The 25,084-nt window shown below is 39.7% G+C and overlaps 1 protein-coding gene across 7 annotated transcripts in view; it reads left to right on the forward strand.

Moving 5' to 3' along the window:
* SEC22A (SEC22 homolog A, vesicle trafficking protein) overlaps nt 1-25,084 on the forward strand; it is a gene marked incomplete at both ends in the record, with an annotated part of 70,003 nt that overhangs the window by 14,755 nt on the left and 30,164 nt on the right. For 5 of the 7 annotated variants that reach the window (XM_080695594.1, XM_080695598.1, XM_080695597.1 and 2 more), the window contains 2 exons: nt 2,788-2,951; nt 4,722-4,916. In XM_080695594.1, coding sequence (XP_080551720.1) covers nt 2,788-2,951; nt 4,722-4,916 — 359 coding nt within the window. The remainder of the gene's footprint in view (nt 1-2,787; nt 2,952-4,721; nt 4,917-25,084) is intronic. The other 2 variants (XM_080695596.1, XM_080695595.1) reach the window with 2 other exon arrangements.

The raw sequence follows: 25,084 nt of genomic DNA on the forward strand, positions 1-25,084 counted from the left end.
GTATATTTGAAGGTTCATGATAAGACAAATAATTTTGATATGACATTGAAGATTTTTTGGGGGGGAAAGCTATCTCTTGCCCAAAATAAACATTTTTTAGCCTTTGAATATTTGTAGAAAAATTTATGAAAACTTTATGACTAAACCTTTTAATTATGATCTTTAAGAAGAGATACAGTTTACTTTGTGAAACATATACATATAGGAAACTAAAAGTTTTATGAAACAATATACATTACAGTATTTTCTGATAAGTTCTATTTTTTAATGCTGTAATTCAATTTTGTGATCTACTAATGGGCCACAACTTGCATTTTGAAAAACTTAAAAAAAATTATTATATATTAGATGGAACTTCAAAAAGGAAATCCAGGTTACCTTAGAAGCATGATATAGTACAATTTACCCCTAGTGTATCCCACATCATTAATAATAGATAATTAATATGTGCTAACTCTACCTGGGATGGTCTTTTTTTTTTTTTTTTTTTGGTGGTACTGGGGTTCCTGGAAGCCCTTCTATCTCCGGGCTACACTCCCAGACCTATTTTTATATTTTTTTATTTGGAAACAGGGTCTCCTAAACCAGCGCAAGCGGCTGGCTTCAAACCTGCACGATCCTCCTGTTTCTGTCTCCCAAGTGCAGGGATTACAAGCGTGCGCCACCACGCCCGGCTGGGATGGTCTTTTAAAAAGTACACACACACATACACACACACAGAGTTATTTACTTCCATATGTATAAACTCTCACTAGAAAGATATGTAAAAAAAATTATTAATAACCAATCATGGTGGTACACACCTGTAATCTCAGTACTTGGGAGGCTGAGAGAGGAGTATTGCAGGTTCAAGCCAGCCTCAGCAATTTAGCAAGGCCCTCCACAATTTAGTGAGACCCTGTTTCAAAATAAAAGATAAAATAGGATTGGGAGTGTAGCTCAGAGGTAGAATGCCCCGGGTTCAGTTCCCAGTACGGAGAGAGGGGGAGAGGGAGAAGAGAAGGAGGAGATGAAGAAGGAGAAGGAGAAGGAAAGAAGGGAAGGAGAAAGGCAGGCATGAATTGCCTGAGAAGAGAACTGGCTATATCTGTGAGCAGAGGAAGGGATATTTTAAGAACAATGTGTACCCTTTTATTTTAATATTTTTAAGTTTTGAATTGTGAACATTTTTACCCCAAAGATTAAATTTAAAAATAATAGTGCTTGGGAGGTGGAGACAGGAGGATCGTGCAGGTTCGAAGCCCCTCGCTTGCTTAAGAAACCCTGTTTTCAAATAAAAATATAAAATAGGTCTGGGAGTGTAGCCTGGAAGTAGAAGGGTTCCATCCCCAGTACCACCAAAATAAATAAATAAATAAAATTATGCATCTACATTATTAGAGTGAAAAAGTTCAAGGGTGCTCAGTCAGGGATTAGTAGTAAAGATTGCTGTGATAGATTGGCAGGGTGTGGCATATATGTGAGGAGTGGCAGCTTGGAGGCTATGTTTACTGTCCCTAATCTAGACTAGCTATATTGACAATACTATACAAGAATATTTAAGCTGGGCATGATAGTGCCCTGGTAATCCCAATTCTTCGGAAGCTGAGACAGGAGGATCACAGGTTTGTGACCAATCTCAGCAATTTAGTGAAGCCTTCTTCAATTTAGACCCTGTTTCCAAATAAAAAATAAAATAGGACTGGAGGTGTAGCTCAGAGTTAGAACTTCAATCCTCCTGTCTCAGCCTCCCATGTACTGGGATTACAAGCATGCACCACCACGCCCAGCTATTTTTTCTTCTTTTTTTATAACATTGAGATTTTTGAAGAATATGCTTCCTCCTTTAAAAAATAGAATGTTGGTCATTCTGCTGTTTCTTTGTGATTAGATTCAGGTTATGAATTCTCAGCCTGAACACGACATTGGTGACGTAGTATTGCATACGATGCACATTTGAAGGTACATCAGGTTCATGTGCCCCTCATTACTGGTGTTAGAATATTTTGTCAACGTGTTATCTAGTTTCTACTATATAATATTCTCCTCTAGAAACTAATAAGCAATCCATTGGAAGACATTTTAAAAACATGCAGATATACTGATGCTCATTAAAATTTCCCCCTAGATATAACAGTCATGATTGTACTTGCCAGATCTAACTTTTACTATGTTGGTTGTAAAGTGATAATTTTTTCCAGTATTAACACTACTTCCTTATTTACTAGTCAGTGCTCAGCATTCTGCTATAAGCAAGAGTTCTCAATATTTCCCATATTATATGTATTTGGTTTTGTTATAAGCTAATTTCTTCTTTTCTTTCAGTGGTTTATAATTCATTACCGTATAAAGAATTTAATTTTGGGGCCAATGAGTGATCTTTGGGTATTTTTCTGGAGATAGTATCTATAACTTTAATCAGAATCTGTAAACAGTTCTTAACTCAGGTATATTGATTTCCACTATCTTTGGTGATAGGTTAGCCCTTAAGATCTCTGTAGCACTCGTGTATTTATATATTCTTTCTCCTGTTTTCTGCCCTAAGTGATAAGTAACTGAAATTTTAGAACCATATTGTATCTCCTTCTGTAGTACATTCCATTATTTTTTGTCTTCTGATTTTAAACCATAACTTAAAATAGTACTATATTTTGGTTCCTTTAAATTTTTTTCTGGAATGTATAACAAATGTTAATATTTTCATTGCCACTGTAGCAGCAGTTTATGGTATATAGAACTAGTCTTGTAAAGCAATAAATTACTTTGATTTAATTTGAAATTTTAAAACCAATGTTTTTTATACTGTAGTTTTATTAGTTCTCTGGGAGTGAGCTACATGATGTTGTGCACCGAAAATTACCCAAATGTTCTCGCCTTCTCTTTCCTGGATGAGCTTCAGAAGGAGTTCATTACTACGTATAACATGATGAAGACAAATACGGCTGTCAGACCATACTGTTTCATTGAATTTGGTAAGGACCTAGTTGTTGTTGTTGTTGTTTTCCTTTTTTATTATCTGTTTCTCATCTAATACTAGGGGGCATGGGGAAATTTCTTCCACCTTGGTTTTGACAGAATAATTTGGCAAATGATCTATACGTTATGATGACTTTTTACTTAATTTAAATGTCTATTAGGGAAAAAAAAAACCTGTGTTTGTTGATCTGTGAAGGGTATTGTGATTATTAGTTCAAAGAATTTATCCCAGAGGACTTTCTCAATGAAAAATTTATAAGCCAGAGATTCAGAGTTTGGGGTTTGCATATCTTTTATAGCCTGCTTAATGTAGAATAGCAGTTAAACGGCATTTTCTGGAAAGGACCAGAGAGTACATATTTTAGGCTTTAAGGGCCATAGAGTCTTTACCACAACTACTCAGCTCTGCCACTGTAGCTTGAGAGCAGCCATAGGCAATACATAAATGAATGAAGGTAGTTATGGTCCTATGAGACTTTATTTACAAAAGCAGTAGGCTTGATTTGGCCTGTGGGCAGTAGTTTGCTTAACTCTTGATACAGAAGGAAATTTAAAAAAAAAAACAAGTTATAAATAGTAAAATCAAATCTTTTTTTTTTTTTCGTTCTGGGGGTTGAACCCAGGAGCATTCTACCTCTAAGTGACAACCCCGGCCCTATTTTTTATTCTTTATTTTGAAACAAAGTCTCACTTAGTTGCAGAAGGCCTCACTAAGTAGCTGAGGCTGGCACAAACCGCCATCCTTCTGTCTCAGCCTCCCAAATGCTGGGATTACAAGCATGTGCTACTATACCCAGCTCTCCATAATTGTTGAAGGAAATACCTTTTCTTGTTTTTACTACATATACTTGTGTATATATGTGTTATATGTGTGTGTGTATATGGTACTGGGGATTGAACTAAGGAGAATTCTACCTCCAAGGTATACTTCAGCCCTTTTTAATTTTTTTGTTTTGAAACAGGATCTTGCTAAGTTGCTGAGGTTAACCTCCAACCTATTAATCTTCCTATCTCACCCTTCCAATTACTAGGATTACAAGCCTGTGCAACCACACCTGGTTTATTACATATATTCTTGAAACATACATTCTAATGACATAAGCCAAAAATTAGGAAACACATTTATAAAAACATGGTTTATAGTATGTATTCTTACATAATTGTAACTAGTAAATCTGAAAAATTTAATATTTTATGAGATAAGGATTTCTATAAAAATTAAGACTTTGTTTTAAAGTTAAAGCTATTCTTTGTTTTTGTCTTTTTTTTTTTTTTTTTTTTTTTTTGCGGGCCTGGGGAGGAAACCCAGGGGCATTCTACCTCTGAGCTACACCCACAACCCTATTTTTTATTTTTTATTTTGAAACACGGTCTCACTAAGTTGTGGAGGGCCTCACTAAGTAGCTGAGGCTGTCCGTGGACCACGATCCTTTGGTCTCAGCCTCCCAAATGCTGGAATTACAAGCATGTGCCACCACACCCAGCTATGTTTCTGTAATTTTTAAAGTGAGTGTAATACTCAGGCCTACATAATACTAAACCCTTAGTTTATAGTTATTAACTTCTAGAGTATAATTTCATGGTGTAAGTAAAAATGACTCCATGCAAGATTAACCATTAAAGACAAATAATATTGGAAATTTTATGACAAATTGAATAGTCTTTGATAATAAACTTTTTTAAAAGTTCCCTTCTGTAAACATCACACTCTCAAATGATTTAATTACCAAATGATGATAAGGACATTTATTTTTTATTTTACATAGATAACTTCATTCAGAGGACCAAGCAGCGATATAATAATCCTAGGTCTCTTTCAACAAAGATTAATCTGTCTGATATGCAGATGGAAATCAAGTTGAGGCCCCCTTATCAAATTCCCATGTGTGAACTGGGGTCAGCCAATGGAGTCACATCTGCATTTTCTGTTGACTATAAAGGTGCTGGTAAGATTTCTTCTGGTGAGTTCTAGATCTTGATTATTTCATTACATTTTTTTAATAATGGAGGAACTGTTGAAAATGAATTACCATGTTCTAATATTTTAAATCAAGTACATAAGAGAATGTAGAAATTGAGAGTAACCTTTTTTCTCAGTTGTTTATAAAATATTTCAGTCAGCATTCTCACTGCTGTGACCCAAATCACCTGACAGCCACAATATAGAGGAAGGAAGATTTATTTGCCTACGTTTCTGGAGGTTTCAGTCCATGTTAGGTGAGGTTGCTTCTGCAGAGCTCAGGTACATGACTGAGGGAAGCAGAGAATGGGAGGGGAGGTGGAGAGGGACATATATAATCTCCAAGGCCATACCCCCAGTGACCTACTTCTTTCAGCCATACTCTACCTGCCTACATTACTGCTTAATAAATCCATTAGTCACCCATGGATTTATTCACTGATGAGAATAGAACCCACATGATTCAATTATATCACTTTTGAACATTTTTGCCAATACATCAGTTCTTCCAGGGGACAAACTCATGATTCTATGTCCAAATGATGAAAGTAAGCTATCAGATATATGATTAATCTAGAAAATACTTTCCCTTTTTTGTGTGTGGTATTGGGGTTTGAACCCAGGGGTGTCCTACCTCAAGCTATATCCCCAGACCTATTTTTAATTCTTTATTTCAAAACAGGGTCTCACTAAGTTGCAGAGAGCCTCATTAAATAGCTGAGGTTGGCAGTGAACCCATGATCCTCTGATTTAGCCTCCCCAAATTGGAATTACAAGCATGGGCCACCACGCTTGGCTTTGAAAAAATACTTTCAAATGGTAATCTCAGAGGATATCTTTGTTGGAAAAACATAAATTGTTTTAGAAATAAAAAGGAGTTTTTTATAATGTGTATTTATAGACATTTAAAGGGCTTTACATCGTATGTCAAAATGTCTACAGTCAAGCTAGGCTTCAGGACTGTTATAGAATATGTAAAGAATTTATTGATCATCTTCTCAAATTTCTCCTCCCAGAGAAACAACACCATCCTCAATAATTGTGACAGGATGAAACTTCTGCTTAAAAATAGAAACCTTATTGTTTCGAAAAGTAGCATATACCATTGTTAGAATACTTGTTAAAATTATTTATTAAGCTGCAGTCTGATTTCCTATAATGCCTACCAGTTTGTCTCAATTCTGTTAACCATAATAACAGTTAAATCAATACATCTGTATCATTTCCATTCTTTTAGTCTAATCTACTTCATGTAAAGTATCTTTAGTTGCCTTTGATTTTTTGTCTGTGGCATTTTGAAGTTTTCTCTATCCTAAAAGCTTCCTGTTTTAGTTTAGTTTTGTTTTGTTTTGTACTGGAGATTGAACCCAGGGGCATTCTATCTCTGAGGTATACCCCTAGCCCTTTTTTAAATTTTTTATTTCAAAACAAGGTCTTACCTAGGTTGTTGAGAGTCTCTTTTAAGTTCCTGAGTCTGGTCTAGAACCTGCAATCCTCCTGCCTCAGCTTTTCAAGTACTGGGATTACAGTATGGGCCACCACCCCAATATGTTAGTATTCTTTAAATGTGAACTGAACATAAAAGCACTTCACATTTGTTTTGACTAATGCATATATAGGAGAAGGAAGAAACATATTTTACTAAAATAATTCAGCCAATTAGTAAACAAGTAAACAAGGCCAAGATACAAAAAGGCAGGTAGATTGCAAGAGAAGAAATGAAATTATTCTATTTCCATATAACCTAATCTTTTACATAGAAAATATTGAAGAATCTTATAAAAAGATCTATTAGAACTAATAAATGAGTTCAGCAAAGTTGCAGGATACAAGACCAATATGCAAAAGTCAGTCATATTCTATATACTAGCAATGAAACAAACTGAACATGACATTGAAAGAAAATTTTAAAAGACCTAAATTATTAGAAAGTAGTGATTAGAAGACAATAGGCTGTCCCATGGATTAGAAGATAATATTGTTGTTGACACAGATCAAACTATCCTGGCTGGGTTTTTTTGTTTTTTTTTTTCCTTTTTAACCTTTTTTTCATTGTTGTTTCTTTTCTTTTTTTTCTTTTTCTTTTTCTTTTCTTTTCTTTTTTTTTTTTTTTTTTTTTTTTTTTTAGTTTTATTTTTTTTTTTATTGGTGCAATGTATTCATACATCATAGTGGTATAAATAAGATACTTTTGTAGACATACATGCACACATCGCCCAGTTAGCCCCTACCCGATCCCCACCCCATTCCCTCCCCATCCCTCCTTCCCACGCTTGGCTTAGTGGTTGACATCTAGTATTATAGCAATTTATACAATATTAACATTGATAATCTCACATAACAGTTTCATTTGTCTGGTACCAAACTTTTGATGACTTAAAGATAACATTTCAATATTTCTTTTTGCTTTCTTTCTTACCAGAGAATATTTTTTTTTTTCTTTTTTTTTTTTAGGTGAAACTATCATACATTTATTTATTTATTTTTCAGAAAAAAAAATCTATCCTGATATGGAATATGGGCTCTAGATACCCAAAACAGTCTCAAAGAAGAACAAAGCTAGAAGATGTATATTTTCTGATTTCAAACCATATAAAGCTACAATAATTGAAACAGTGTAGTACTGTTCTAAAGGCAGATATATAAACCATTGGAGCTAAATAAAAGCCTAGAGATAAATTCTTCCATACATTGTCAAGTTATTTTTGACAAGGTTTCCATGAACTTTTGGTGGAGGAAATACTAGTCTTTTAACTAAATATTGTTGAAAAATAATAATAAATGAAAAATAATAAAATTGGACCCTTACCTAACACATATACAAATATTAACTCAAAATAGATAAAGGACCTAAATATAAATCTTAATACTATCAGCTTTTAGAAGAAAATCTGGGTCATAAAACCTCACAACATTGAAATTGGAAGTGATTTCTTGGATATGATTTCAATGGCACAGGCAACAAATGGGTAAATAAACTCCCTTAAAAAATAAAAAAATATTGTATATCCAAAGACAATGTAAACAGAGTTAAAAGTTACTGATGCTCTTCCAAGAGTTCCTCCTATGACCCATTTCTCCCTAACTCTCACATATTAGGGAAAGCATCTGATTTCTTATTTTTTGTGCCTGACTAATCTCACTTAGCATAATGTCCTCCAGCTCCATCCATTTCCCTGAAAATGATGTAATTGAGTTTTTTTTGATGGCTGAGTAAAATTCCATTGTGTACATATCCCACAGTTTTGTAATCCATTCATCTGTTGATGGACATCTTGGCTGGTTCCATAGTTTGGCTATGGTGAATTGTGCAGCTATGAACATAGATACACATGCATTAGTTTGATAGTTTGGTTTCTTTTCTTTTGGGTAGATACCCAACAGTGGTATTGCTGGATCAAATGGTAGATTTGTTCCCATTCTTCTGAGGATTCTCCATACTGTTTTCCAAAGTGGTTGCACTAATTTGCAATCCCACCAACAATGTCTTAGAGTTCCCACTTCTCCACATCCTCGCCAGCATCTGTTGTTGTTTGTGTTTTGAATGATGGCCATTCTAGTTGGAGTTAGGTGAAATCTCAGGGTAGTTTTGATTTGCATCTCTCTGATTGCCAGTGATGTTGAGCATTTTTTCATGCATTTATTGGCCATTTGAATTTCTTCTTTTGTGAAGTGTCTATTTAGTTCATTTGCCCATTTTGTTATTGGATGTTTTGTTTTCTTAGTGTTGAGTTTCTTGAGTTCTCTGTATATTCTAGATATTAGTCCTCTATCAGTGGTGTAGGTGGCAAAAATCTTCTCCCATTCTGTTGGCTCTCGATTGAGATTCTTGATAGTTTCCTTTGCTGAACAGAAGCTCTTCAGTTTCATGCAATCCCATGTATTGATTCTCCTTTTAATTTGTTGTGCTTTTGGGGTCTTGTTGAGGAAATGTTTGTCTGTGCCTATGTGTTGTAGTGTTGGACCTATGCCCTCTTCAAGGAGCTTCAAAGACTCTGGTTTAATTTCCAAGTCTTTGATCCATCGTGAGTTGACTTTTGTACAGGGTGAAAAAGTGGGATTAACATCCAATTTTCTGCATATGGTTAACCAGTTTTGCCAACACCATTTGTTAAAGAGGCTATCTTTTTTCCAGTGTATGTTTTTGGCCCCTTTGTCAAAAATCAATTGGCTGAAAGTGTGTGGACTTGTTTCTGGGTCTTCTATTCTGCTCCATTGGTCTATATATCTGTTCTTTTGCCAGTACCATGCTGTTTTTATTACAATGGCTTTGTAGTATAGTTTAAAGTCAGGTATTGTGATTCCTCCTGCGTGGTTTTTGTTGCTGAGAACTACCTTGGCTATTCTGGGCTTTTTGTTATTCCAGATAAATTTAAGGACTGATTTTTCTATGTCTGTGAGGAATGATCTTGGTAGTTTAATGGGCATTGCATTAAATCTGTAGATCAGTTTTGGGAGTATGGCCATTTTAATAATATTTATTCTGCCAATCCATGAACATGGAAGGTCTTTCCATCTTCTAAGATCTTCTTCGATTTCTTTTTTCAGTGTTTTATAATTTTCTTTGTAGAGATCTTTTACCTCCTTGGTCAAGTTTATTCCTAGGTATTTTATTTTTTTGTGGGAGATCCTGAGTGGAAGTGTTTTCTGAATTTCTTTTTCAGTGGATTTATGGTTGGTGTACAGGAAAGCTTCTGATTTTTTAAGATTGATTTTGTATCCAGATACCTTGCTGAATTTGTTGATCAGTTCTATAAGCCTTTTGGTTGAGTTTGTTGGGTTTTCTAAGTATAGTATCATGTCATCTGCAAATAGTGAAAGCTTGAGTTCTTCTTTTCCTATTTGTACTCCTTTGATTTCCTTTTCTTGCCTTATTGCTCTGGCTAGAGTCTCTAGTACTATATTGAAGAGAAGTGGTGATAGTGGACATCCTTGTCTCGTTCCAGTTTTTAGGGGGAATTCTTGAAGTTTTTCCCCATTTAATATGATGTTGGCAGTGGGCTTATTGTAGATTGCCTTAATAATGTTGAGATATGTTCCTTCTATTCCAATTCTCTGCAGTGTTTTTATCATAAATGGATGTTGAATTTTATCAAATGCTTTTTCAGCATCTATTGAGATGATCATGTGGTTTTTGTCTTTGATTCTGTTTATATGATGAATTACATGGATTGATTTTCGTATATTGAACCAGCCTTGCATCCCTGGGATGAACCCTACCTGGTCATGGTGAATGATTTTCTTGATGTGGTTTTGAATGCGTGTTGCTAGTATTTTGTTTAATAGTTTTGCATCCAAGTTCATCAGAGATATAGGCCTGTAGTTTTCCTTCCTTGAACTGTCTTTATTCGGTTTGGGTATTAGTGTGATGTTGGCTTCATAGAATGTATTTGGGAGAGTCCCGGTTTTTTCTATTTCCCGAAATAGTTTGAGTAGTATTGGGATTAGTTCTCCTATAAAGGTTTTATAGAATTCACTTGGGAAACCATCTGGTCCTGGGCTTTTCTTTGATGGTAAGCTCTTTATTGCTGTTTCAATCTCTTTAATTGTTATTGGTTGGTTTAAGTGTTCTATATCTTCTTGACTCAGTTTAGGAAGGTTGTATTTATCTAGGAAGTTGTCGATTTCCTCCAGGTTTTCCATTTTGTTGGAGTATAGTTTTTCAAAGTAGTTTCTGATAATCCTCTGGATTTCTACGCTGTCAGTAGTAATGTCTCCTTTTTCATCCCTTATCTTCATAATTTGGGTTGATTCTCTCTTTTTTTTAGTTAGGTTGGCTAATGGTTTATCAATCTTGTTAATTTTTTCAAGAAACCAGCTTTTAGTTTTGTTGATTTTCTGTATTGTTTTTTTATTCTCTATTTCGTTAATTTCTGCTCTAATTTTAATAATTTCCCGTCTTCTGCTGGCTTTGGGGTTCAATTGTTCCTGCTTTTCAAGGGCTTTGAGGTGTGTCATAAGGCTATTTATTTGAAGATTTTCTGTTTTTCTTATGTGAGCACTCAGTGCTATAAATTTTCCTCTTAATACTGCCTTCAAAGTGTCCCAGAGGTTTTGATATGTTGTTTCTTTATTTTCATTTGTTTCTAGAAATTTCTTGATTTCACCTCTTACATCTTCTATGACCCATTCTTCATTCAGAAGTGTGGTGTTCAGTCTCCACATGTTTATGTTGTTTCTCTGAGTCTTCTTATAGTTGATTTCTAGTTTCATTCCATTATGGTCTGAAATGACACAGGGAAGTATGTAACATTTTTTAAATTTGCTAGTGCTCATTTTGTGTCCCAGGATGTGATCTATTTTGGAGAAGGTTCCATGAGCAGCTGAGAAAAATGTAAACTCTGCTGTAGTTGGGTGAAATATTCTATATGAGTCCAACAGGTCCATTTGGTTAATGGTGTTCTTTAGTTCTGAGACATCTTTACTGACCCTTTGTCTGGAAGATCGGTCTAGTATTGTGAGAGGTGTGTTGAAGTCTCCCAGTATTATTGTGTTGGGATTTATGTGTGACTTCATATCACAAAGAGTTTGATTTATGAAAGTAGCTGCCCCTATGTTTGGGGCATAGATGTTGATTATTGTTATTTCCTCTTGCTGGACTATTCCTTTTACCAGTAAGATGTGACCTTCTTTGTCTCTTCTAATAAGTTTGGGTTTGAAGTCTAACTTGTCTGATATCATAGTTGCTACTCCTGCTTGTCTTCGAGTACCATTAGCATGGATTACCTTGCTCCAGCCCTTTACCTTGAGTTTGTTCCTATCTTTACTTGTAAGGTGTGTTTCTTGTAAGCAGCAGATGGATGGATTCTGGCTTTTAATCCATTTTGCCACTTTATGTCTTTTTATTGGGGAGTTGAGGCCGTTTACATTAAGTGTGATTATAGAGAGATAATTTTTAATTCCCAACATGTTAAGATCTTATTTCTGTTTAAGATACTGTTTATTCTTCTTTGCTTAGTTGTCTGCTGGATGGGAATTCTTGTTTCTTTGGTTCTGGCGTGTATTACCCATTTCCTCTTTGCAGTTAATCTCCTTGAGTATTTTCTCTAGCGCTGGTTTTGAAGACATAAATTCCTTCAGTTGCTGTTTGTCATGGAAGCTTCTTATTTCCCCATCTAATTTGATGGATAGTTTTGCTGGGTAGGAAATTTTTGGCTGGAAGTTGTTTTCTTTCAGAGTTTGGAATATGTTACTCCAAGCCCTTCTGGCTTTCATAACTTGGTTTGGGAAGTCTGGAGTGATTCTAATTGGTTTGCCTCTGTATGTCACGTGGCCTTTTGTTTTTGTTGCCTTTAAGATTCTCTCCTTGGCTTCCACATTAGTCATTTTGACAATTATGTGGCGTGGGGATCCTCTTCTCTGATCCTGTCTAAAGGGAGTTCTATAAGTTTCCTGGATCTGTGTATCGACCTCTTGCTCTATGTTTGGAAAATTTTCTGCTATTACTTCCTTGAAGAGATTGTTGATCCCTTTGGTTTCACCTTCTTTTCCCTCCTCTATTCCAATTATTCTTAGGTTAGCTCTCTTGAAATGGGCCCATATTTCTTCAATGTCAGATTCCTGCTGTCGGGTTTTTTTTTCTAAATTAGAAACTATGCGTTCATTTTTAGAATGATCATCTTCAAGGAGCGAGATTCTATTCTCCATGTGGTCTAATCTGTTGTTTATACTTTGGATTGAGGCCTTTACTTCATTAATTGCATCCTTTATCTCTTTTTGACTCTCTCTAAATTCTTTTCGAAAGTCCTCTATTATTTCTAAAGTTATTTTCCTAATTTGATCTTCTAGAGATCTTTGGATTTCTGTGTTATCAGATTCTGATGTTGTGGGGTTGTTGGCATTCACTGCTCCATTGTTATTTCTCTTTCCCATGATTTTGGAAGTTTGTGCCTTCTCTGGGTTCTTCCCCGAGTCACTACGAGTTCACTTAAGATGCTCTGGATCTCGTGTCTGTGGTATCTCAGTCACCACTACTCCTTAACTGGTTTGTATCACAAAGTCTCAGACCCAGGGAGTCAATCAAGGCTGCTTAGACCGTGGGGAGTGCCAAGTTGGGCGTTCTCCAGTGGGGAGTTGTGACTATGGTATGATATCTCTGCCACTGCCACTCCCCCCCTGGGCTGCACTGCTAAAATCTCCGACCCAGGGAGACTATCTGCGCAAGTCCCTGGGAGCGCAGTACTGGGATTTCTTCCCTAGGGGTCACAATTTGACTCACGGTTATTGAGTGCGCTGATGGAGCTGTAGTGAACTTGGTGGATTCGCTGCTGCCGCCACTGGCAATATGGCACCACTGCCACGCCCTTGGCCGTGATGCGGCGTATTTCTTCTCTGGTTTTGAACTCCGCTCTGAGTCCCTGCCAGTTGTGCTGTGCTCGGCCCTTGGGAGCTTTAGATGTTCCCTGCACCAACAAAACTGCTGACTGCCGCCCGGCTGTTCAGCACCTGCTCACCTCAGCTCGCTGTCAACCGCTCCTCTCAGGCTCCTGGTGGCTGGTTGAATGGATTGGTCTAGGGCTGTCCGGTGAACTCACCACTGCCGCCAGCAGTAAGACGCTGCTTCTGCGTCCTAGGCCGCGAGGCCAAAGTACCTCCTCTCTGGATTTGAGCTCTGTTTTGAGTCTCCCTCCTCTCTGGAGCCTGGTGCTGCTAGGGGAGATGTAGGCCGCTCCGCTCCGGCCGCTCTGCGCCCGGCTCTGGCTGCTCTGCACCGCGGGTCTGGCCACTCCGGCCGCTCCGGCCGTTCCGCAACGCGGCTCTGGCTGCTCCGACTGTTCTGGCCGCTCCGCTCCGGCTGTTCTGGCCGCTCTGCTCGGCTGCTCTGGCCGCTCCGCTCAGCTGTTCTGGCCGCTCCGCTCCGGCTGCTCCAGCCGCTCCACTCCGCGGCTCTGGCCACTCCGCGTGGCCGCTCCAGGCAATCCGCGCTGCGGCTCTGGCTGCTCCGGCTGTTCTGGCCACTCCGCTTGGCTGTTCTGGCCGCTCTACTCGGCTGCTCTGAACCGCGGCTTCGGCTGCTCTGCACCGCGGGTCTGGCCACTCCGGCCGCTCTGGCGGTTCCGCGACGCGGCAGGCCGCTCCACTCTGCGGCTCCCCCCTATCCGCTCTGCGGCTCTGGCCGCTCAGCGCCGCGCGGGCGCGGCACTTCGGGCTGGTTTTTTTCTGGTGTCTTGTTTTTCCAGCCCTTTTTCTCTGTCCCTTGTAGTTACCGTTTTTATTTCTTTGCTGGTGGTGTTTTCTGGCTCTGAAAGGCGCTGGTTTTGTGGTAGTAGAGTTGGATTGTTAGCGGGACTTGTAAGTGCCGCTTTCCTCCGTCGCCATCTTCCCGGAAGTCTTCTTTTCTTTTCTTTTCTTTTTTTTTTTTTTTTTTTTTTTTTTTTTTTTTTTTGTGGTATGAGGGGTGGAACCCAGAGGCTTTCTACCTTCAGGCTATACTCCCAGACCTCTTTTATATTTTATTTGGAAACAGGGTCTCACTAAGTTACTGAGAGCCTCACTAAGTAGCTGAGGCTGGCTTCGAACCTGTGCGATCCTCCTGTCTCAGCCTCCCAAGCAGAAGGATTACAAGTGTGCGCCACCATGCCCGGCCCTGGCTGGGTTTTTTAAATAGAAATTTATAAGATAGCTTTAAAATTCTTATGGAAATACAAGGAACAGTGAATAGCCAAGATAATCTTGGAAAATAACAAAGTTTGAGGACTCACATTTCCAAACTTACAACAAGGTATACATTTGTGACTATATTGATCAATGAAGGAGAATTGAGGTACAAATTACTCTTTCCTTATGGTCAATTAATTTTTGACAGTGATGCCAAGACAATGGTGAAAGACATTTTTTCAACAATTGGTGCTAGGATAACTAGATATCCACATGTAAAATAATGAAGTCAGCCGGGTGTGGGAGCGCACATTTGTAATCCCCGCACTTGGGAGGCAGAGACAGGAGGATCGTGCAGGTTTGAAGCCAGCCTCGCTGCCTTAAGAGATCCTCTTTCCAAATAAAAATATAAAAATGGGTCTGGGAGTGTAGCCCGGAAGTAGAAGGGTTTCCAGGAACCCCAGTACCACAAATTAAATTAAAAAAAATGAAGTCAAATCCCTTTCTCATAGCACACACACATTTGTGTACATATATACATATCTTCATATATTATATATATATATATATATATATATATTACACATGTATCCATGTTAACTAAAATAGAGCAAAGTTCTGAATTTAACAACTAAAACTATAAAACCCTTAGTAGAAAACATACATGTAAATCTTTGTGCTCTATTAGGCTTTTTAGATTTGACACCCAAGGAAAATATAAAAAGAGAAAGGTGGAGTTAATAAAAATTAAAAACTCTTATTCTTCTTTATTTGCAGTACTGGGGATGTAGCCCAGGGGCATTTTACCTCCAAGCTATACTCCCAGCCCCATTTTTTATTCTTTATTTTGAAACAGGGTCACACTGAGTTGCAAAGGGCCTCACTAAGTAGCTGAGGCTGTCCTCAAACTGTGATCCTCTTGTCTCAACCTCCCAAATGCTGGGAGTACAAGCGTGCACTATCATACCTGGCTCCTAAAACTCTTATAAAGGACATAATCAAGAAGGTTAAAAGACAACCCACAGAATGTGAGAAAATATTTGCAAATCATATATCTGATAAGGGACTTATTGGTATACAAGTAGCTCTTATAACTCAATGATAAAAAGACAATTTATTTTCTCAGTAGGGAAAGGATTTGAGTAGGCATTTCTACAAAGAAATTGTGCAGCTAGATAATTATCACATAAAAAGGTGCTTAATAATAGTCATTAGATAAGTAAGGAGATACCATTTTATATCCACTAGAATGAATAAATTAAGAAAGACAATAACACATGTTGGTGGGGAGGTAGAGAAATTGGAACACTCATACATTGCTAAGGGAAAGTTCCTCAAAAAATTAAATATAAGTTGGTCATGGTGGCTATGCCTGTAATCCTAGTACGTGGGAGGTTGAGAAAGGAGGATCACACTTTAGAGGCCAGCCTGGGCAACTTAGCAAGATCTTGCATCAAAATAATAAAAATTTCTGGGAGTATAACTGAGTGTAGAACACCCCTGGTTCAATACCCAGTACCAAATAAAATAAACTCAGTTATTGTATGGCCCACCAATTCTACTTCTAGATATGTGCTATAGAGAAATAAAAAAGTCCACACAGAAATATGTATTTGAATGATCTTAGCAGCACTCTTCCACAAAGCCCAAAAATGGAAACAACCCAAATGTGCATCACCTGTAGAGTGGATAAACAAAATGTTGTGTATCATCCCATTAAATAGTTGCATAACAAAGGAGAAGCAAAGTACTGACAAGTGATACGACATGGATGAACTTTATTTTTTTATTTTTTCATTTTATTTTTTTAATATATATATTTTTATTGGTGTATTGTAGTCATACATCACAATGGAATACAAGACATGTGAGGATATACAAGCACACATCATCCAATTAGCCTTTACCCTATCCCCATCCCATTCCCTCCCTCTCCCTCGATCCCATACTTGATTGGTGATTAACTTTGATACATTTGTTTACATACATCATGAGTTTTAAAGAGATTCCATCCTTCCCCATCCCATCCCCTCTGATTGGTCACCTTAATTGCTCCTCTATAGGGCCCTTTCTTCAACTAGATCTCTTCCTATTACCTATTTATTCCTAGTTTGTGCATATTAGGGAAAGCATCTGGTTTTTTATTTTCTGTGATATTTCTCTGTGTATGCCACATTGCAAGTTCTGATCCCACTCTTGATGGCCTTGGCACTGGTCTGGCCACCCGGCAGACTCTGATCCCGTCCTCGCTGGCTCCAGCACTGGCCTTGCCTCATGGCAGGCCCCGATCCCGGCCTCGCTGGCCCCAGGACTGGCCTAACCCCTTGGCAGGCTCCGATCCTGGCCTTGCTGGCCCCGGCACCGGCCTTATCCCTCGGCAGGCTCCGATCCTGGCCTCGGAGGCCCCAGCACCAGCCTTGCCTCACAGCAAACTCCGATCCTGGCCCATGGATGAACTTTAAAAACACTGTCCTAGCCAGGTGTGGTGGCAGACGCTTATAATCCAAGTACTTTGGAAGGCTGAGACAGGAGGATCACGCAGGTTGGAAACCAGCCTCAGTTACTTAGTGAGGCTCTTAGCAATGTAGTGAGACCCTGCTTCCAAATAAAATAAAAAATAGTTATGGGAGTGTAGCCTGGAGGTAGAAAGCCCCTGTGTTCCATCCCAGTATCATCAAAAAAGAAAAGAAAGAAGGAAGGAAGGAAGGAAGGAAGGAGAGAGAGAGAGAAAGACAGACAGACAGACAAACACTGTCCTCAGGGAAAATGCAAAATGTCACATATTGTAATTTCGTTTATATGAAATATCCACAGTAGGCAAGTCCACCAAGAGAAAGTGGACCACTGATTGACAAGCGGTGGAGAGGTGGCAGTGATGACGACCAGTAGGAATGAGATTTAGTTTCTAGTGTGATAAAATGTTGTTGATTTAGGTGTGACTGTTGCACATCTCTGTGAGTGTATCAAAAGTGTATGAATTGTGTATTTTAAAAGGGTGAGTTGTATCGAATATAATATGGGTTATATTTCAGTTTTTTAAGTCACTGATGAGTAAGAGGTTTATGTGAAGGTTCCGATCTAGTAATAAAGGAGTAGGTAATTCAGACCAGCAGTCCCACTCAGTATATTGGGAAAAGTTATATTACAGAATATATAGGTTTAATCTAATGATAGAATTTAATCAGCATAATCTTCCTGGAGTCTTTGGAGAGTCAACAAATTTACTAGGTACTACTGGGCTACAGAGAAGAGTAAAGCCCCAGGGAGATGAACCCAATGTTTGGAGCTACTTCCCAGTTCTAGGGGAGCAATTGATAGCCTCTCAGACCTAGGGAGACAGGGCCCACCAAAGTGATGAACTTTATGAGCAGACCCTCAGCTTTGGGTTAGGACCTTGAATGTCCAGTTAACCCAGTGGGTAAATTGAAGTAGACAAGCTTTTATAGGGGTTGCATCTCAGTTCTCTAAAATTGAATTGAGGTGATTCTACTATACTTAATGCTCCAAAGGGCCTGCTAGAAGAAAACAGCTCTCTTTTTTAGATGAAGATAGTTTTATAAGTTTCAAATTATGTCTACAAGATTTGGAAAATAAAATACCTAGAAAACATTCATAAAGATTCAGGTGCCTGAAGAACTAACTACATGAAAACCAACTATGGAAATGTACACACACACACACACACACACACACACACACACACACACAAACACACACACAAGGTCTGATTAATAAAAAAAATAAATGGGAGCCAGATGACAACTTAATGATATCTCTCTCTTTTTTTTTTTTTTTTTTTTTTTTTTTTTTACTGGGGATGGAACCCCTTCTACCTCTGGGCTACACTCCCCCAGACCTATTTTAAATTTTTATTTGGAAACAGAGTCTCTTAAGCCAGCGCCTCTGGCTTCGAACCTGTGCGGTCCTCCTGTCTCCACCTCCCAAGCGCGGGGATTACAAGCATGTGCACCCCCACGCCCAGCTTGATATCTTCTAATGGATAAAAGAAAATAACTGTTGATGTAGACTTCTATACTAAACAAAAATAGACTGAAAGAATGAAGTGTCAAAAATCAAAAACAATTGCATTGTTTCTGTCTTGATCTTAGGGAAGGCCTTTAGCCTTTTATCAGTATGTGTTGAATGTATGGTTTATGCAGGTGCTTTTTATAAATAATTTGAGAAAATTCTCTAATAGTTTGATTAGAAGTTTTACTAGAAATGGAAGTTGTATTCTATCAAATGCTTTGTATGGAATTAACAATTTTTCTCTTTAAGCTCATTTTAAGGCATATTACATTAAGTGTTGTTCAAATGTTAAGCCAACCTTGCATTTCTGTAATAAACTCCAGTTAATCATGAGGTATTGTTCTTTTTACATGTTGTAAGGTCCATTTTGCTAATTTTTTAGTGTGCATGTAGTGCAGGGGATATAACCCAGGAGCATTCTACCTCAAGGCTACAACCCCAGCCCTATTTTTTTTTTTTTTTAATTTGGAAACAGGGTCTCACTGAGTAGTTGCTGAAGTTGGTTTTGAACCTATGATCCTCCTAACTCAGCCTCCCAAGTACTGGGATTAAAGGTGTGTACCATGATGTCCAGCTTCAATTTGCTAAAATTTTGTTGATGTTATGTATTTGTCTTGAGGGAATTGTTTTTAAGTTTTTCCTCTTTTATAATGTTTGTCTGGTTTTGCTATTTGGGTAGAGAGGGCCTCAGAATACACTGAGAGGGGTTCCCTCTTCACTTTTTTTGAAAATTTTATTACTTTTTTAAGTATAACTTACCAATGAAATCTCAGAAGACTTTGTAGTAGGAAGATTTTCAACTATAAATCAACTTTTTCAATGAATGTATGGTTATTCAGACTCTTTTTGAGTGAACTTTAGCGGGTTTTTTTTTTTTTCTTTTGTGGTGGTACTGGAGTTCCTGGAAGCTCTTCTACCTCTGGGCTATACTCCCAGACCAATTTTTTTATTTTTGGAAACAGGGTCTCTTAAGCCAGCACGGCTGACTTCGAACCTGCGCGATCCTCCTGTTTCCGCCTCCCAAGCGCGGGAATTACAAGCGTGCGCCACCACGCCAGGCAAGATTTTCATAAAGAATCAGCATTTTGCTTTCTTTGACATTGTTTTGATTTTCTTTTTTGTGATTTATATTCTCATTTTTATTACTTCCTATTTTCTCCTTACTTTAGACTTAATTCAATCTTGTTTTTCTAGATTCTTAAGGTAAAAATTTATCTAAGATCTTATTTTCTAATATAAGCATTTGGTGCTGTAATTTTTAAAATTTACTTTAGCTGCATGCCATGAATCTTAATACATTGTATTTTCATTTTCACTCTGTTCACTGACATTTTTTTTACCCCTTAAATAGTGTCTTAGTCATTTTTTCTGTTTATTTGAATGTATAGTTTGCTATTGTTGGTATGTTCATAAATGTCACTTAGATCAAAATGGTTGATATCATTCAAGTCTTTGATGCCCTTTCTGATTTTCTGACTATTAATGAGAAAAGAATGTTGAATTTGAATTATTCTGTTTTTAGTTCTGTCAGTTTTTATTTTTGTATTAAAATTTTCTTGGTGGTGCATTAATATGTAAAATTAGTTTGTTCTTTTGGTTTAATTGGCCGCTTTGTCATTTTGACATTGTCTTCTTTATCATTTGACATTATCCTACTTAGGAGCATTTTAAACTCTGAAATTTACATTGTAATATAGCTACTGAATTTTTTAAAGTATGTTAGTATATCTTTTTCCATCATTTATTTATTTATATATTTGTTTATTTACTTACTTATTTATTCGTCTAGGGATTGAACCCAGGAGCATTCTACCTCTGAGCAATACCCTCAACCCTTTTTACTTTGAAACAGGGCATTGCTAACTTTCTTAGGGTTTCATTAGATTCTTGAGGCTGTCCTCAAACTTGTGATACTCCTCTCTCACCCTCTTTAAGTATACCTGGCTATTTTTTTTATATATATTTTTTTTTATTAATTTATTTTTTAGATTGGTGCATTGTAGTCATATATCAATCACATTGGAGTACAAGACTTGAGAGGATATACAAGCACACATCATCCAATTGGCCCTCCTCCAGCCCCCATCCCATTCCCTCCCCCTCCCTCCATCCCATGCTTCTTTGGTGATTTACTTTGATACATTTGTTTATGTACCTCCTGCGTTTTAAAGAGGCTCCGTCCTCCAGTATTATATACCCTCTGATTGGTCACATTAGTTGCTTCACTATAGGGCCCTTTCTATAGCTCAACCTCTTCCTGTTGCCCTTTTCCTCCTAGTTATTGCTGATTAAGAGAAGCATCTGATTTATATTTTCTGCGATATTTCTCTGTGCATGCTGCGTTGCAAGTACCGATCCCACTCTTGATGGTCCCAGTAGTGGCCTGGCTACTCAGTGGACTGATCCAGACCTCGCTGGCTCAAGCAGTGGCCTTGCCTCATGGGAGGCCCCAGTTCTGGTCTCGCTGGCCCCTGCACCGGTCTAAGCTGGCTTTGGTGCCGGCCTTGGAGGCCACAGGAGTTAACTTGCCTCACGCCAGGCTTCGATGCTGGCCATTGGCCCCTGCACCGGCCTAACGCCTTGGCAGGATTCCAGTCCCGGCCTTGGAGGCCCCAGCACCGGCCTAGCCTCACGGCAGGCTCCAATGCCGGCCTCGTTGGCCCCAGCTCCGGCCTAACCCCTCGGCAGGTTCCGTTCCCGTCCTAGGAGGCCCCAGCACTGACCATGTCTCACGGGAGGCTCCGATGCCGGCCTCGCTGGCCCCAGCACCGGTCTAGCCCTTCGGCAGGTTGTTATCCTGGCCTTGGAGGCCCCAGTACCAGCCTTGCCTCACAGCAGGCTCCGGTGCCGGCCTCGCTGGCCCCAGCACCGGCCTAACCCCTCAGCAGGCTCCGATCCTGGCCTCGGAGGCCCCAGCACCAGCCATGCCTCACGGCAGGCTCCGATGCCGGCCTCGCTGGCCCCAGCACCGGCCTAACCCCTCAGCAGGCTCTTATCCTGGCCTCGGAGGCCCCAGTACCGGCCTTGCCTTATGGCAGGCTCCAGTGCCGGCCTCGCTGGCCCCAGCACCGGCCTAACCCCTCAGCAGGCTCTTATCCTGGCCTCAGAGGCCCCAGTATCGGCCTTGCCTCATGGCAGGCTCCGATGCCGGCCTCGCTGGCCCCAGCACTGGCCTAACCCCTCGGCAGGCACTTATCCCGGCCTTGGAGGCCCCAGCACTGGTCATGCCTCAAGGCAGGCTCTGATGCCGGCCTCGCTGGCCCCAGCACCGGCCTAACCCCTCAGCAGGCTCTTATCCCGGCCTCGGATGCCCCAGTACCGGCCTTGCCTCAAGGCAGGCTCCGATGCCGGCCTCGGAGGCCCCAGCACCAGCCTTGCCTTATGGCAGGCTCCAATGCCAGCTTCGCTGGCCCCAGCACTGGCCTAACCCCTCAGCAGGCTCTTATCCTGGCCTCGGAGGCCCCAGCACCGGCCATGCCTCATGGCAGGCTCCGATGCCGGCCTCACTGGCCCCAGCACCGGCCTAACCCCTCGGCAGGCTCTTATCCTGACCGCGGAGGCCCCAGTATCGGCCCTGCCTCACGGCAGGCTCCGATGCCAGCCTCACTGGCCCCAGCACCAGCCTAACCCCTCAGCAGGCTCTTATCCTGGCCTCGGAGGCCCCAGTACCGGCCTTGCCTCAAGGCAGGCTCCGATGCCGGCCTCACTGGCCCCAACACCGGCCTAACCCCTCGGCAGGCTCCGATCCCGGCCTTGGAGGCCCCAGCATTGGTCATGCCTCACGGCAGGCTCCGATGCCGGCCTCGCTGGCCCCAGCACTGGCCTAACCCCTCGGCAGGCTCTTATCCTGGCCTCGGAGGCCCCAGCACCGGCCTCCAGTGTCCTGGCATCCATAACGGCTTTCTTACCTACTCTCCGATATTTTCTTTATCTTTTTCTGTTCTTGGCCCGGTTTCTCCAGAGGTCTGGCGTGCTACTCGCAGTTCGGCCCGGGGCCCAGAGTCCCGCGACCCGGGCCCTGGCTGGCGTGCCCCGCGTGCGACCCCCGCCCAGAACCCAGCGTCTTACCGGGCCCGGTTTCTCCAGGGGTCTGGCGTGCTACTCGCAGTTCGGCCCGGGGCCCAGGGTCCCGCGACCCGGCCCCGGCTGGTGTGTGCCGCGCACATACCTGGCTATTTTTTTTCTTTTAACTTCTTTGTGTCTTGTCTTTTTCTTTTTCTTTCTATTTATTTATTTATTTAGTTGCGGATGAGTGAACCTAGGGGGCAGTCTACCACTGAACTGCACTCTCAGCCATAAATTTATTTTGTTTTATTTTATTTTGAAATGGGATTTCACTAAGTTGCTAAGACTGGCTGTGAACCTGTAATCCTTTTGTCTTAGTTTCCCAAGTAACTGGGATTACAAGTGTGTATCAACCGTGCTCGGCTTTTTAGGTTTTTATTTTTAAATTGGTGACTTGTCAATACCATGTAGTTGATTTTTTTTTTTTTTTTTTTAACTTTTGGCACTGGAGATTAAACCCAGGTACATTCTACCACTGTCCTATACTCCTAGCCCTTTGAATTTTTGCTAAGTTTCTGAGGCTGGCCTAAAGCCTGTGATATACCTGTCTCAGCCTCACAGTTACTGGGATTATAGGTGTGCATCACCACATCCAGCATGTATTTGAATGCTTAAAAAGAAAATCCAGTTTTATTATTTTTATTTTTATTTTTCAGTACTGAGGATGGAACCCAGGAGCATTCTACCTCCAAGCTATCCCTGCAGCCCTATTTTTTATTCTTTATTTTGAAATAGGGTCTCGCTGAGTTGCAGAGGGCGTCACTAAGTAGCTGAGGCTGTCCTCGAACCTCGATCCTCCTGTCTCAGCCTCCCAAATGCTGGGATTACAAGCATGCAGCACCACACCTGGCTAAAATTCAGTTTTATAATTTCTGCTTTTTTATTAAGGTGTTTAGACCATTACATTTAATATGACTAATGAAGTCATTGGGTTTTAATCTACCATTTTGGTTTTTAATCTTCTTTTTGTGTTCTATTTTTGTCTTTTTTCTCTCTTTTTCTGATTTTACTTGTATTGATTATTTTTAAATTCATTTTACACTCTCATTTGTTTGTTCTTGTAATTGTTCTGAGGTATATAGTATGTTCTAGATATTTCATGTTAGGGCAACTAGATTCTGCTATGGCCAGCAAACAACCCAGTAACTAGTTCTTAAAATGGTTACAGTTTTTACCAAAGAGCCATGTCACTGCTTTATAACTTCAGGGGTCTCTTTTCTTATTTTTGTTGTTGTTGTTCAGATATCTCAGTCTCAAAACATCATTCCTATTTTTCAGAGATTGGGATAGCATTGGATCCATGAGTTGTAAGGGCTGATTAGCAAAGTGTCCTGTAATACATTCTGGGTCTTTCTGTTTCTCTCAGCCCTTCTCAACCATTGTCACTCAGTAAACAAATGTAATAATGTTGTCTTTGAAATCTAGAAAGGCACAGTAATCAGTGTATTTTTTTCTTAGTGATGTGGGTTGCAAGGTGTATCAAATTGATTCTCACTTTGAACATATTCTAGATATTTGATCACCAGAAACTGGCTGAGGTGGTAGGCTTCTATAATTTTGTAATTATTTTTCATTCTTTGGCATATAACTGAAGGCCCCTATTACTGTCTGTTTCTTAGGTAAAGTAAGCATGAGATCATCAGTAACGTGGACCAAAATAATGTTTGGGGGGTGTTAATGTATTAGATCTTTGTAAGCCCAGGGATGGTAAATGTTTTCTATAAAGAGACAGATTGTAAATATTTTAGGTTTTAAGGTCATACAGTCTATGGTACAGCTCTGCCAGTGCATGAAAATAGCCATTGGCAGTATATAAAAGAACAGGGCTGAATTTGGTCTGTGGCTCATTGTTTGCCAACTCCTGATGTAGACTAATTTCTGGCGAAGAATTAATATAATAGTGGCAGTACAGTAAATGTACTGATGTCTCTCTGTCAGGTAAAAGTAAAGTGTTTCTGATTTCCTCTGTCTTTTAAACTCGAGGGAAAAAGCTACCAAATTAGTACCTTCATGTCAGGCAGTGAAGTGATTAACACTGTAAAGAGGCTGCATCTGGAAAATCATGTGCAGTTGGAACCTACAGTAATCTGTGGTCCTCCAAGACATGTCTGTTTGGAGACTTGCACTGGATAGTTAAATGGAAACGCACTAGTGGATCTGTGGATCAGTTGCTAATACTCTCAACTTTGCAATTACCCAGACATAAAACTTTGGCATTTTCTTTGGTTTTATTCCTGTTTGTTTTCCACATCTAATTAGTTCCCAAGTCTAATAGTTTTACTCTTCATAATATCTGCCCTTCTTCCTTATTTGTCATTCCAGCTGTCAGGCCGTCATTTCATTCTTTGGGAGTGACTCCCTCCTCATGAGTTTGCTAATACAGATTTGTAGAAAGAGCATAGATTTTGTAGTCAGACGCAAGATCTAATTGAGAAGATGGCCCCTACTAGCTATCTGCTATAGCCACATGTTTAACCT

Source organism: Muscardinus avellanarius, assembly GCF_963383645.1.
Source record: "Muscardinus avellanarius genome assembly, chromosome: 5".
Classification (NCBI taxonomy): domain Eukaryota; kingdom Metazoa; phylum Chordata; class Mammalia; order Rodentia; family Gliridae; genus Muscardinus; species Muscardinus avellanarius.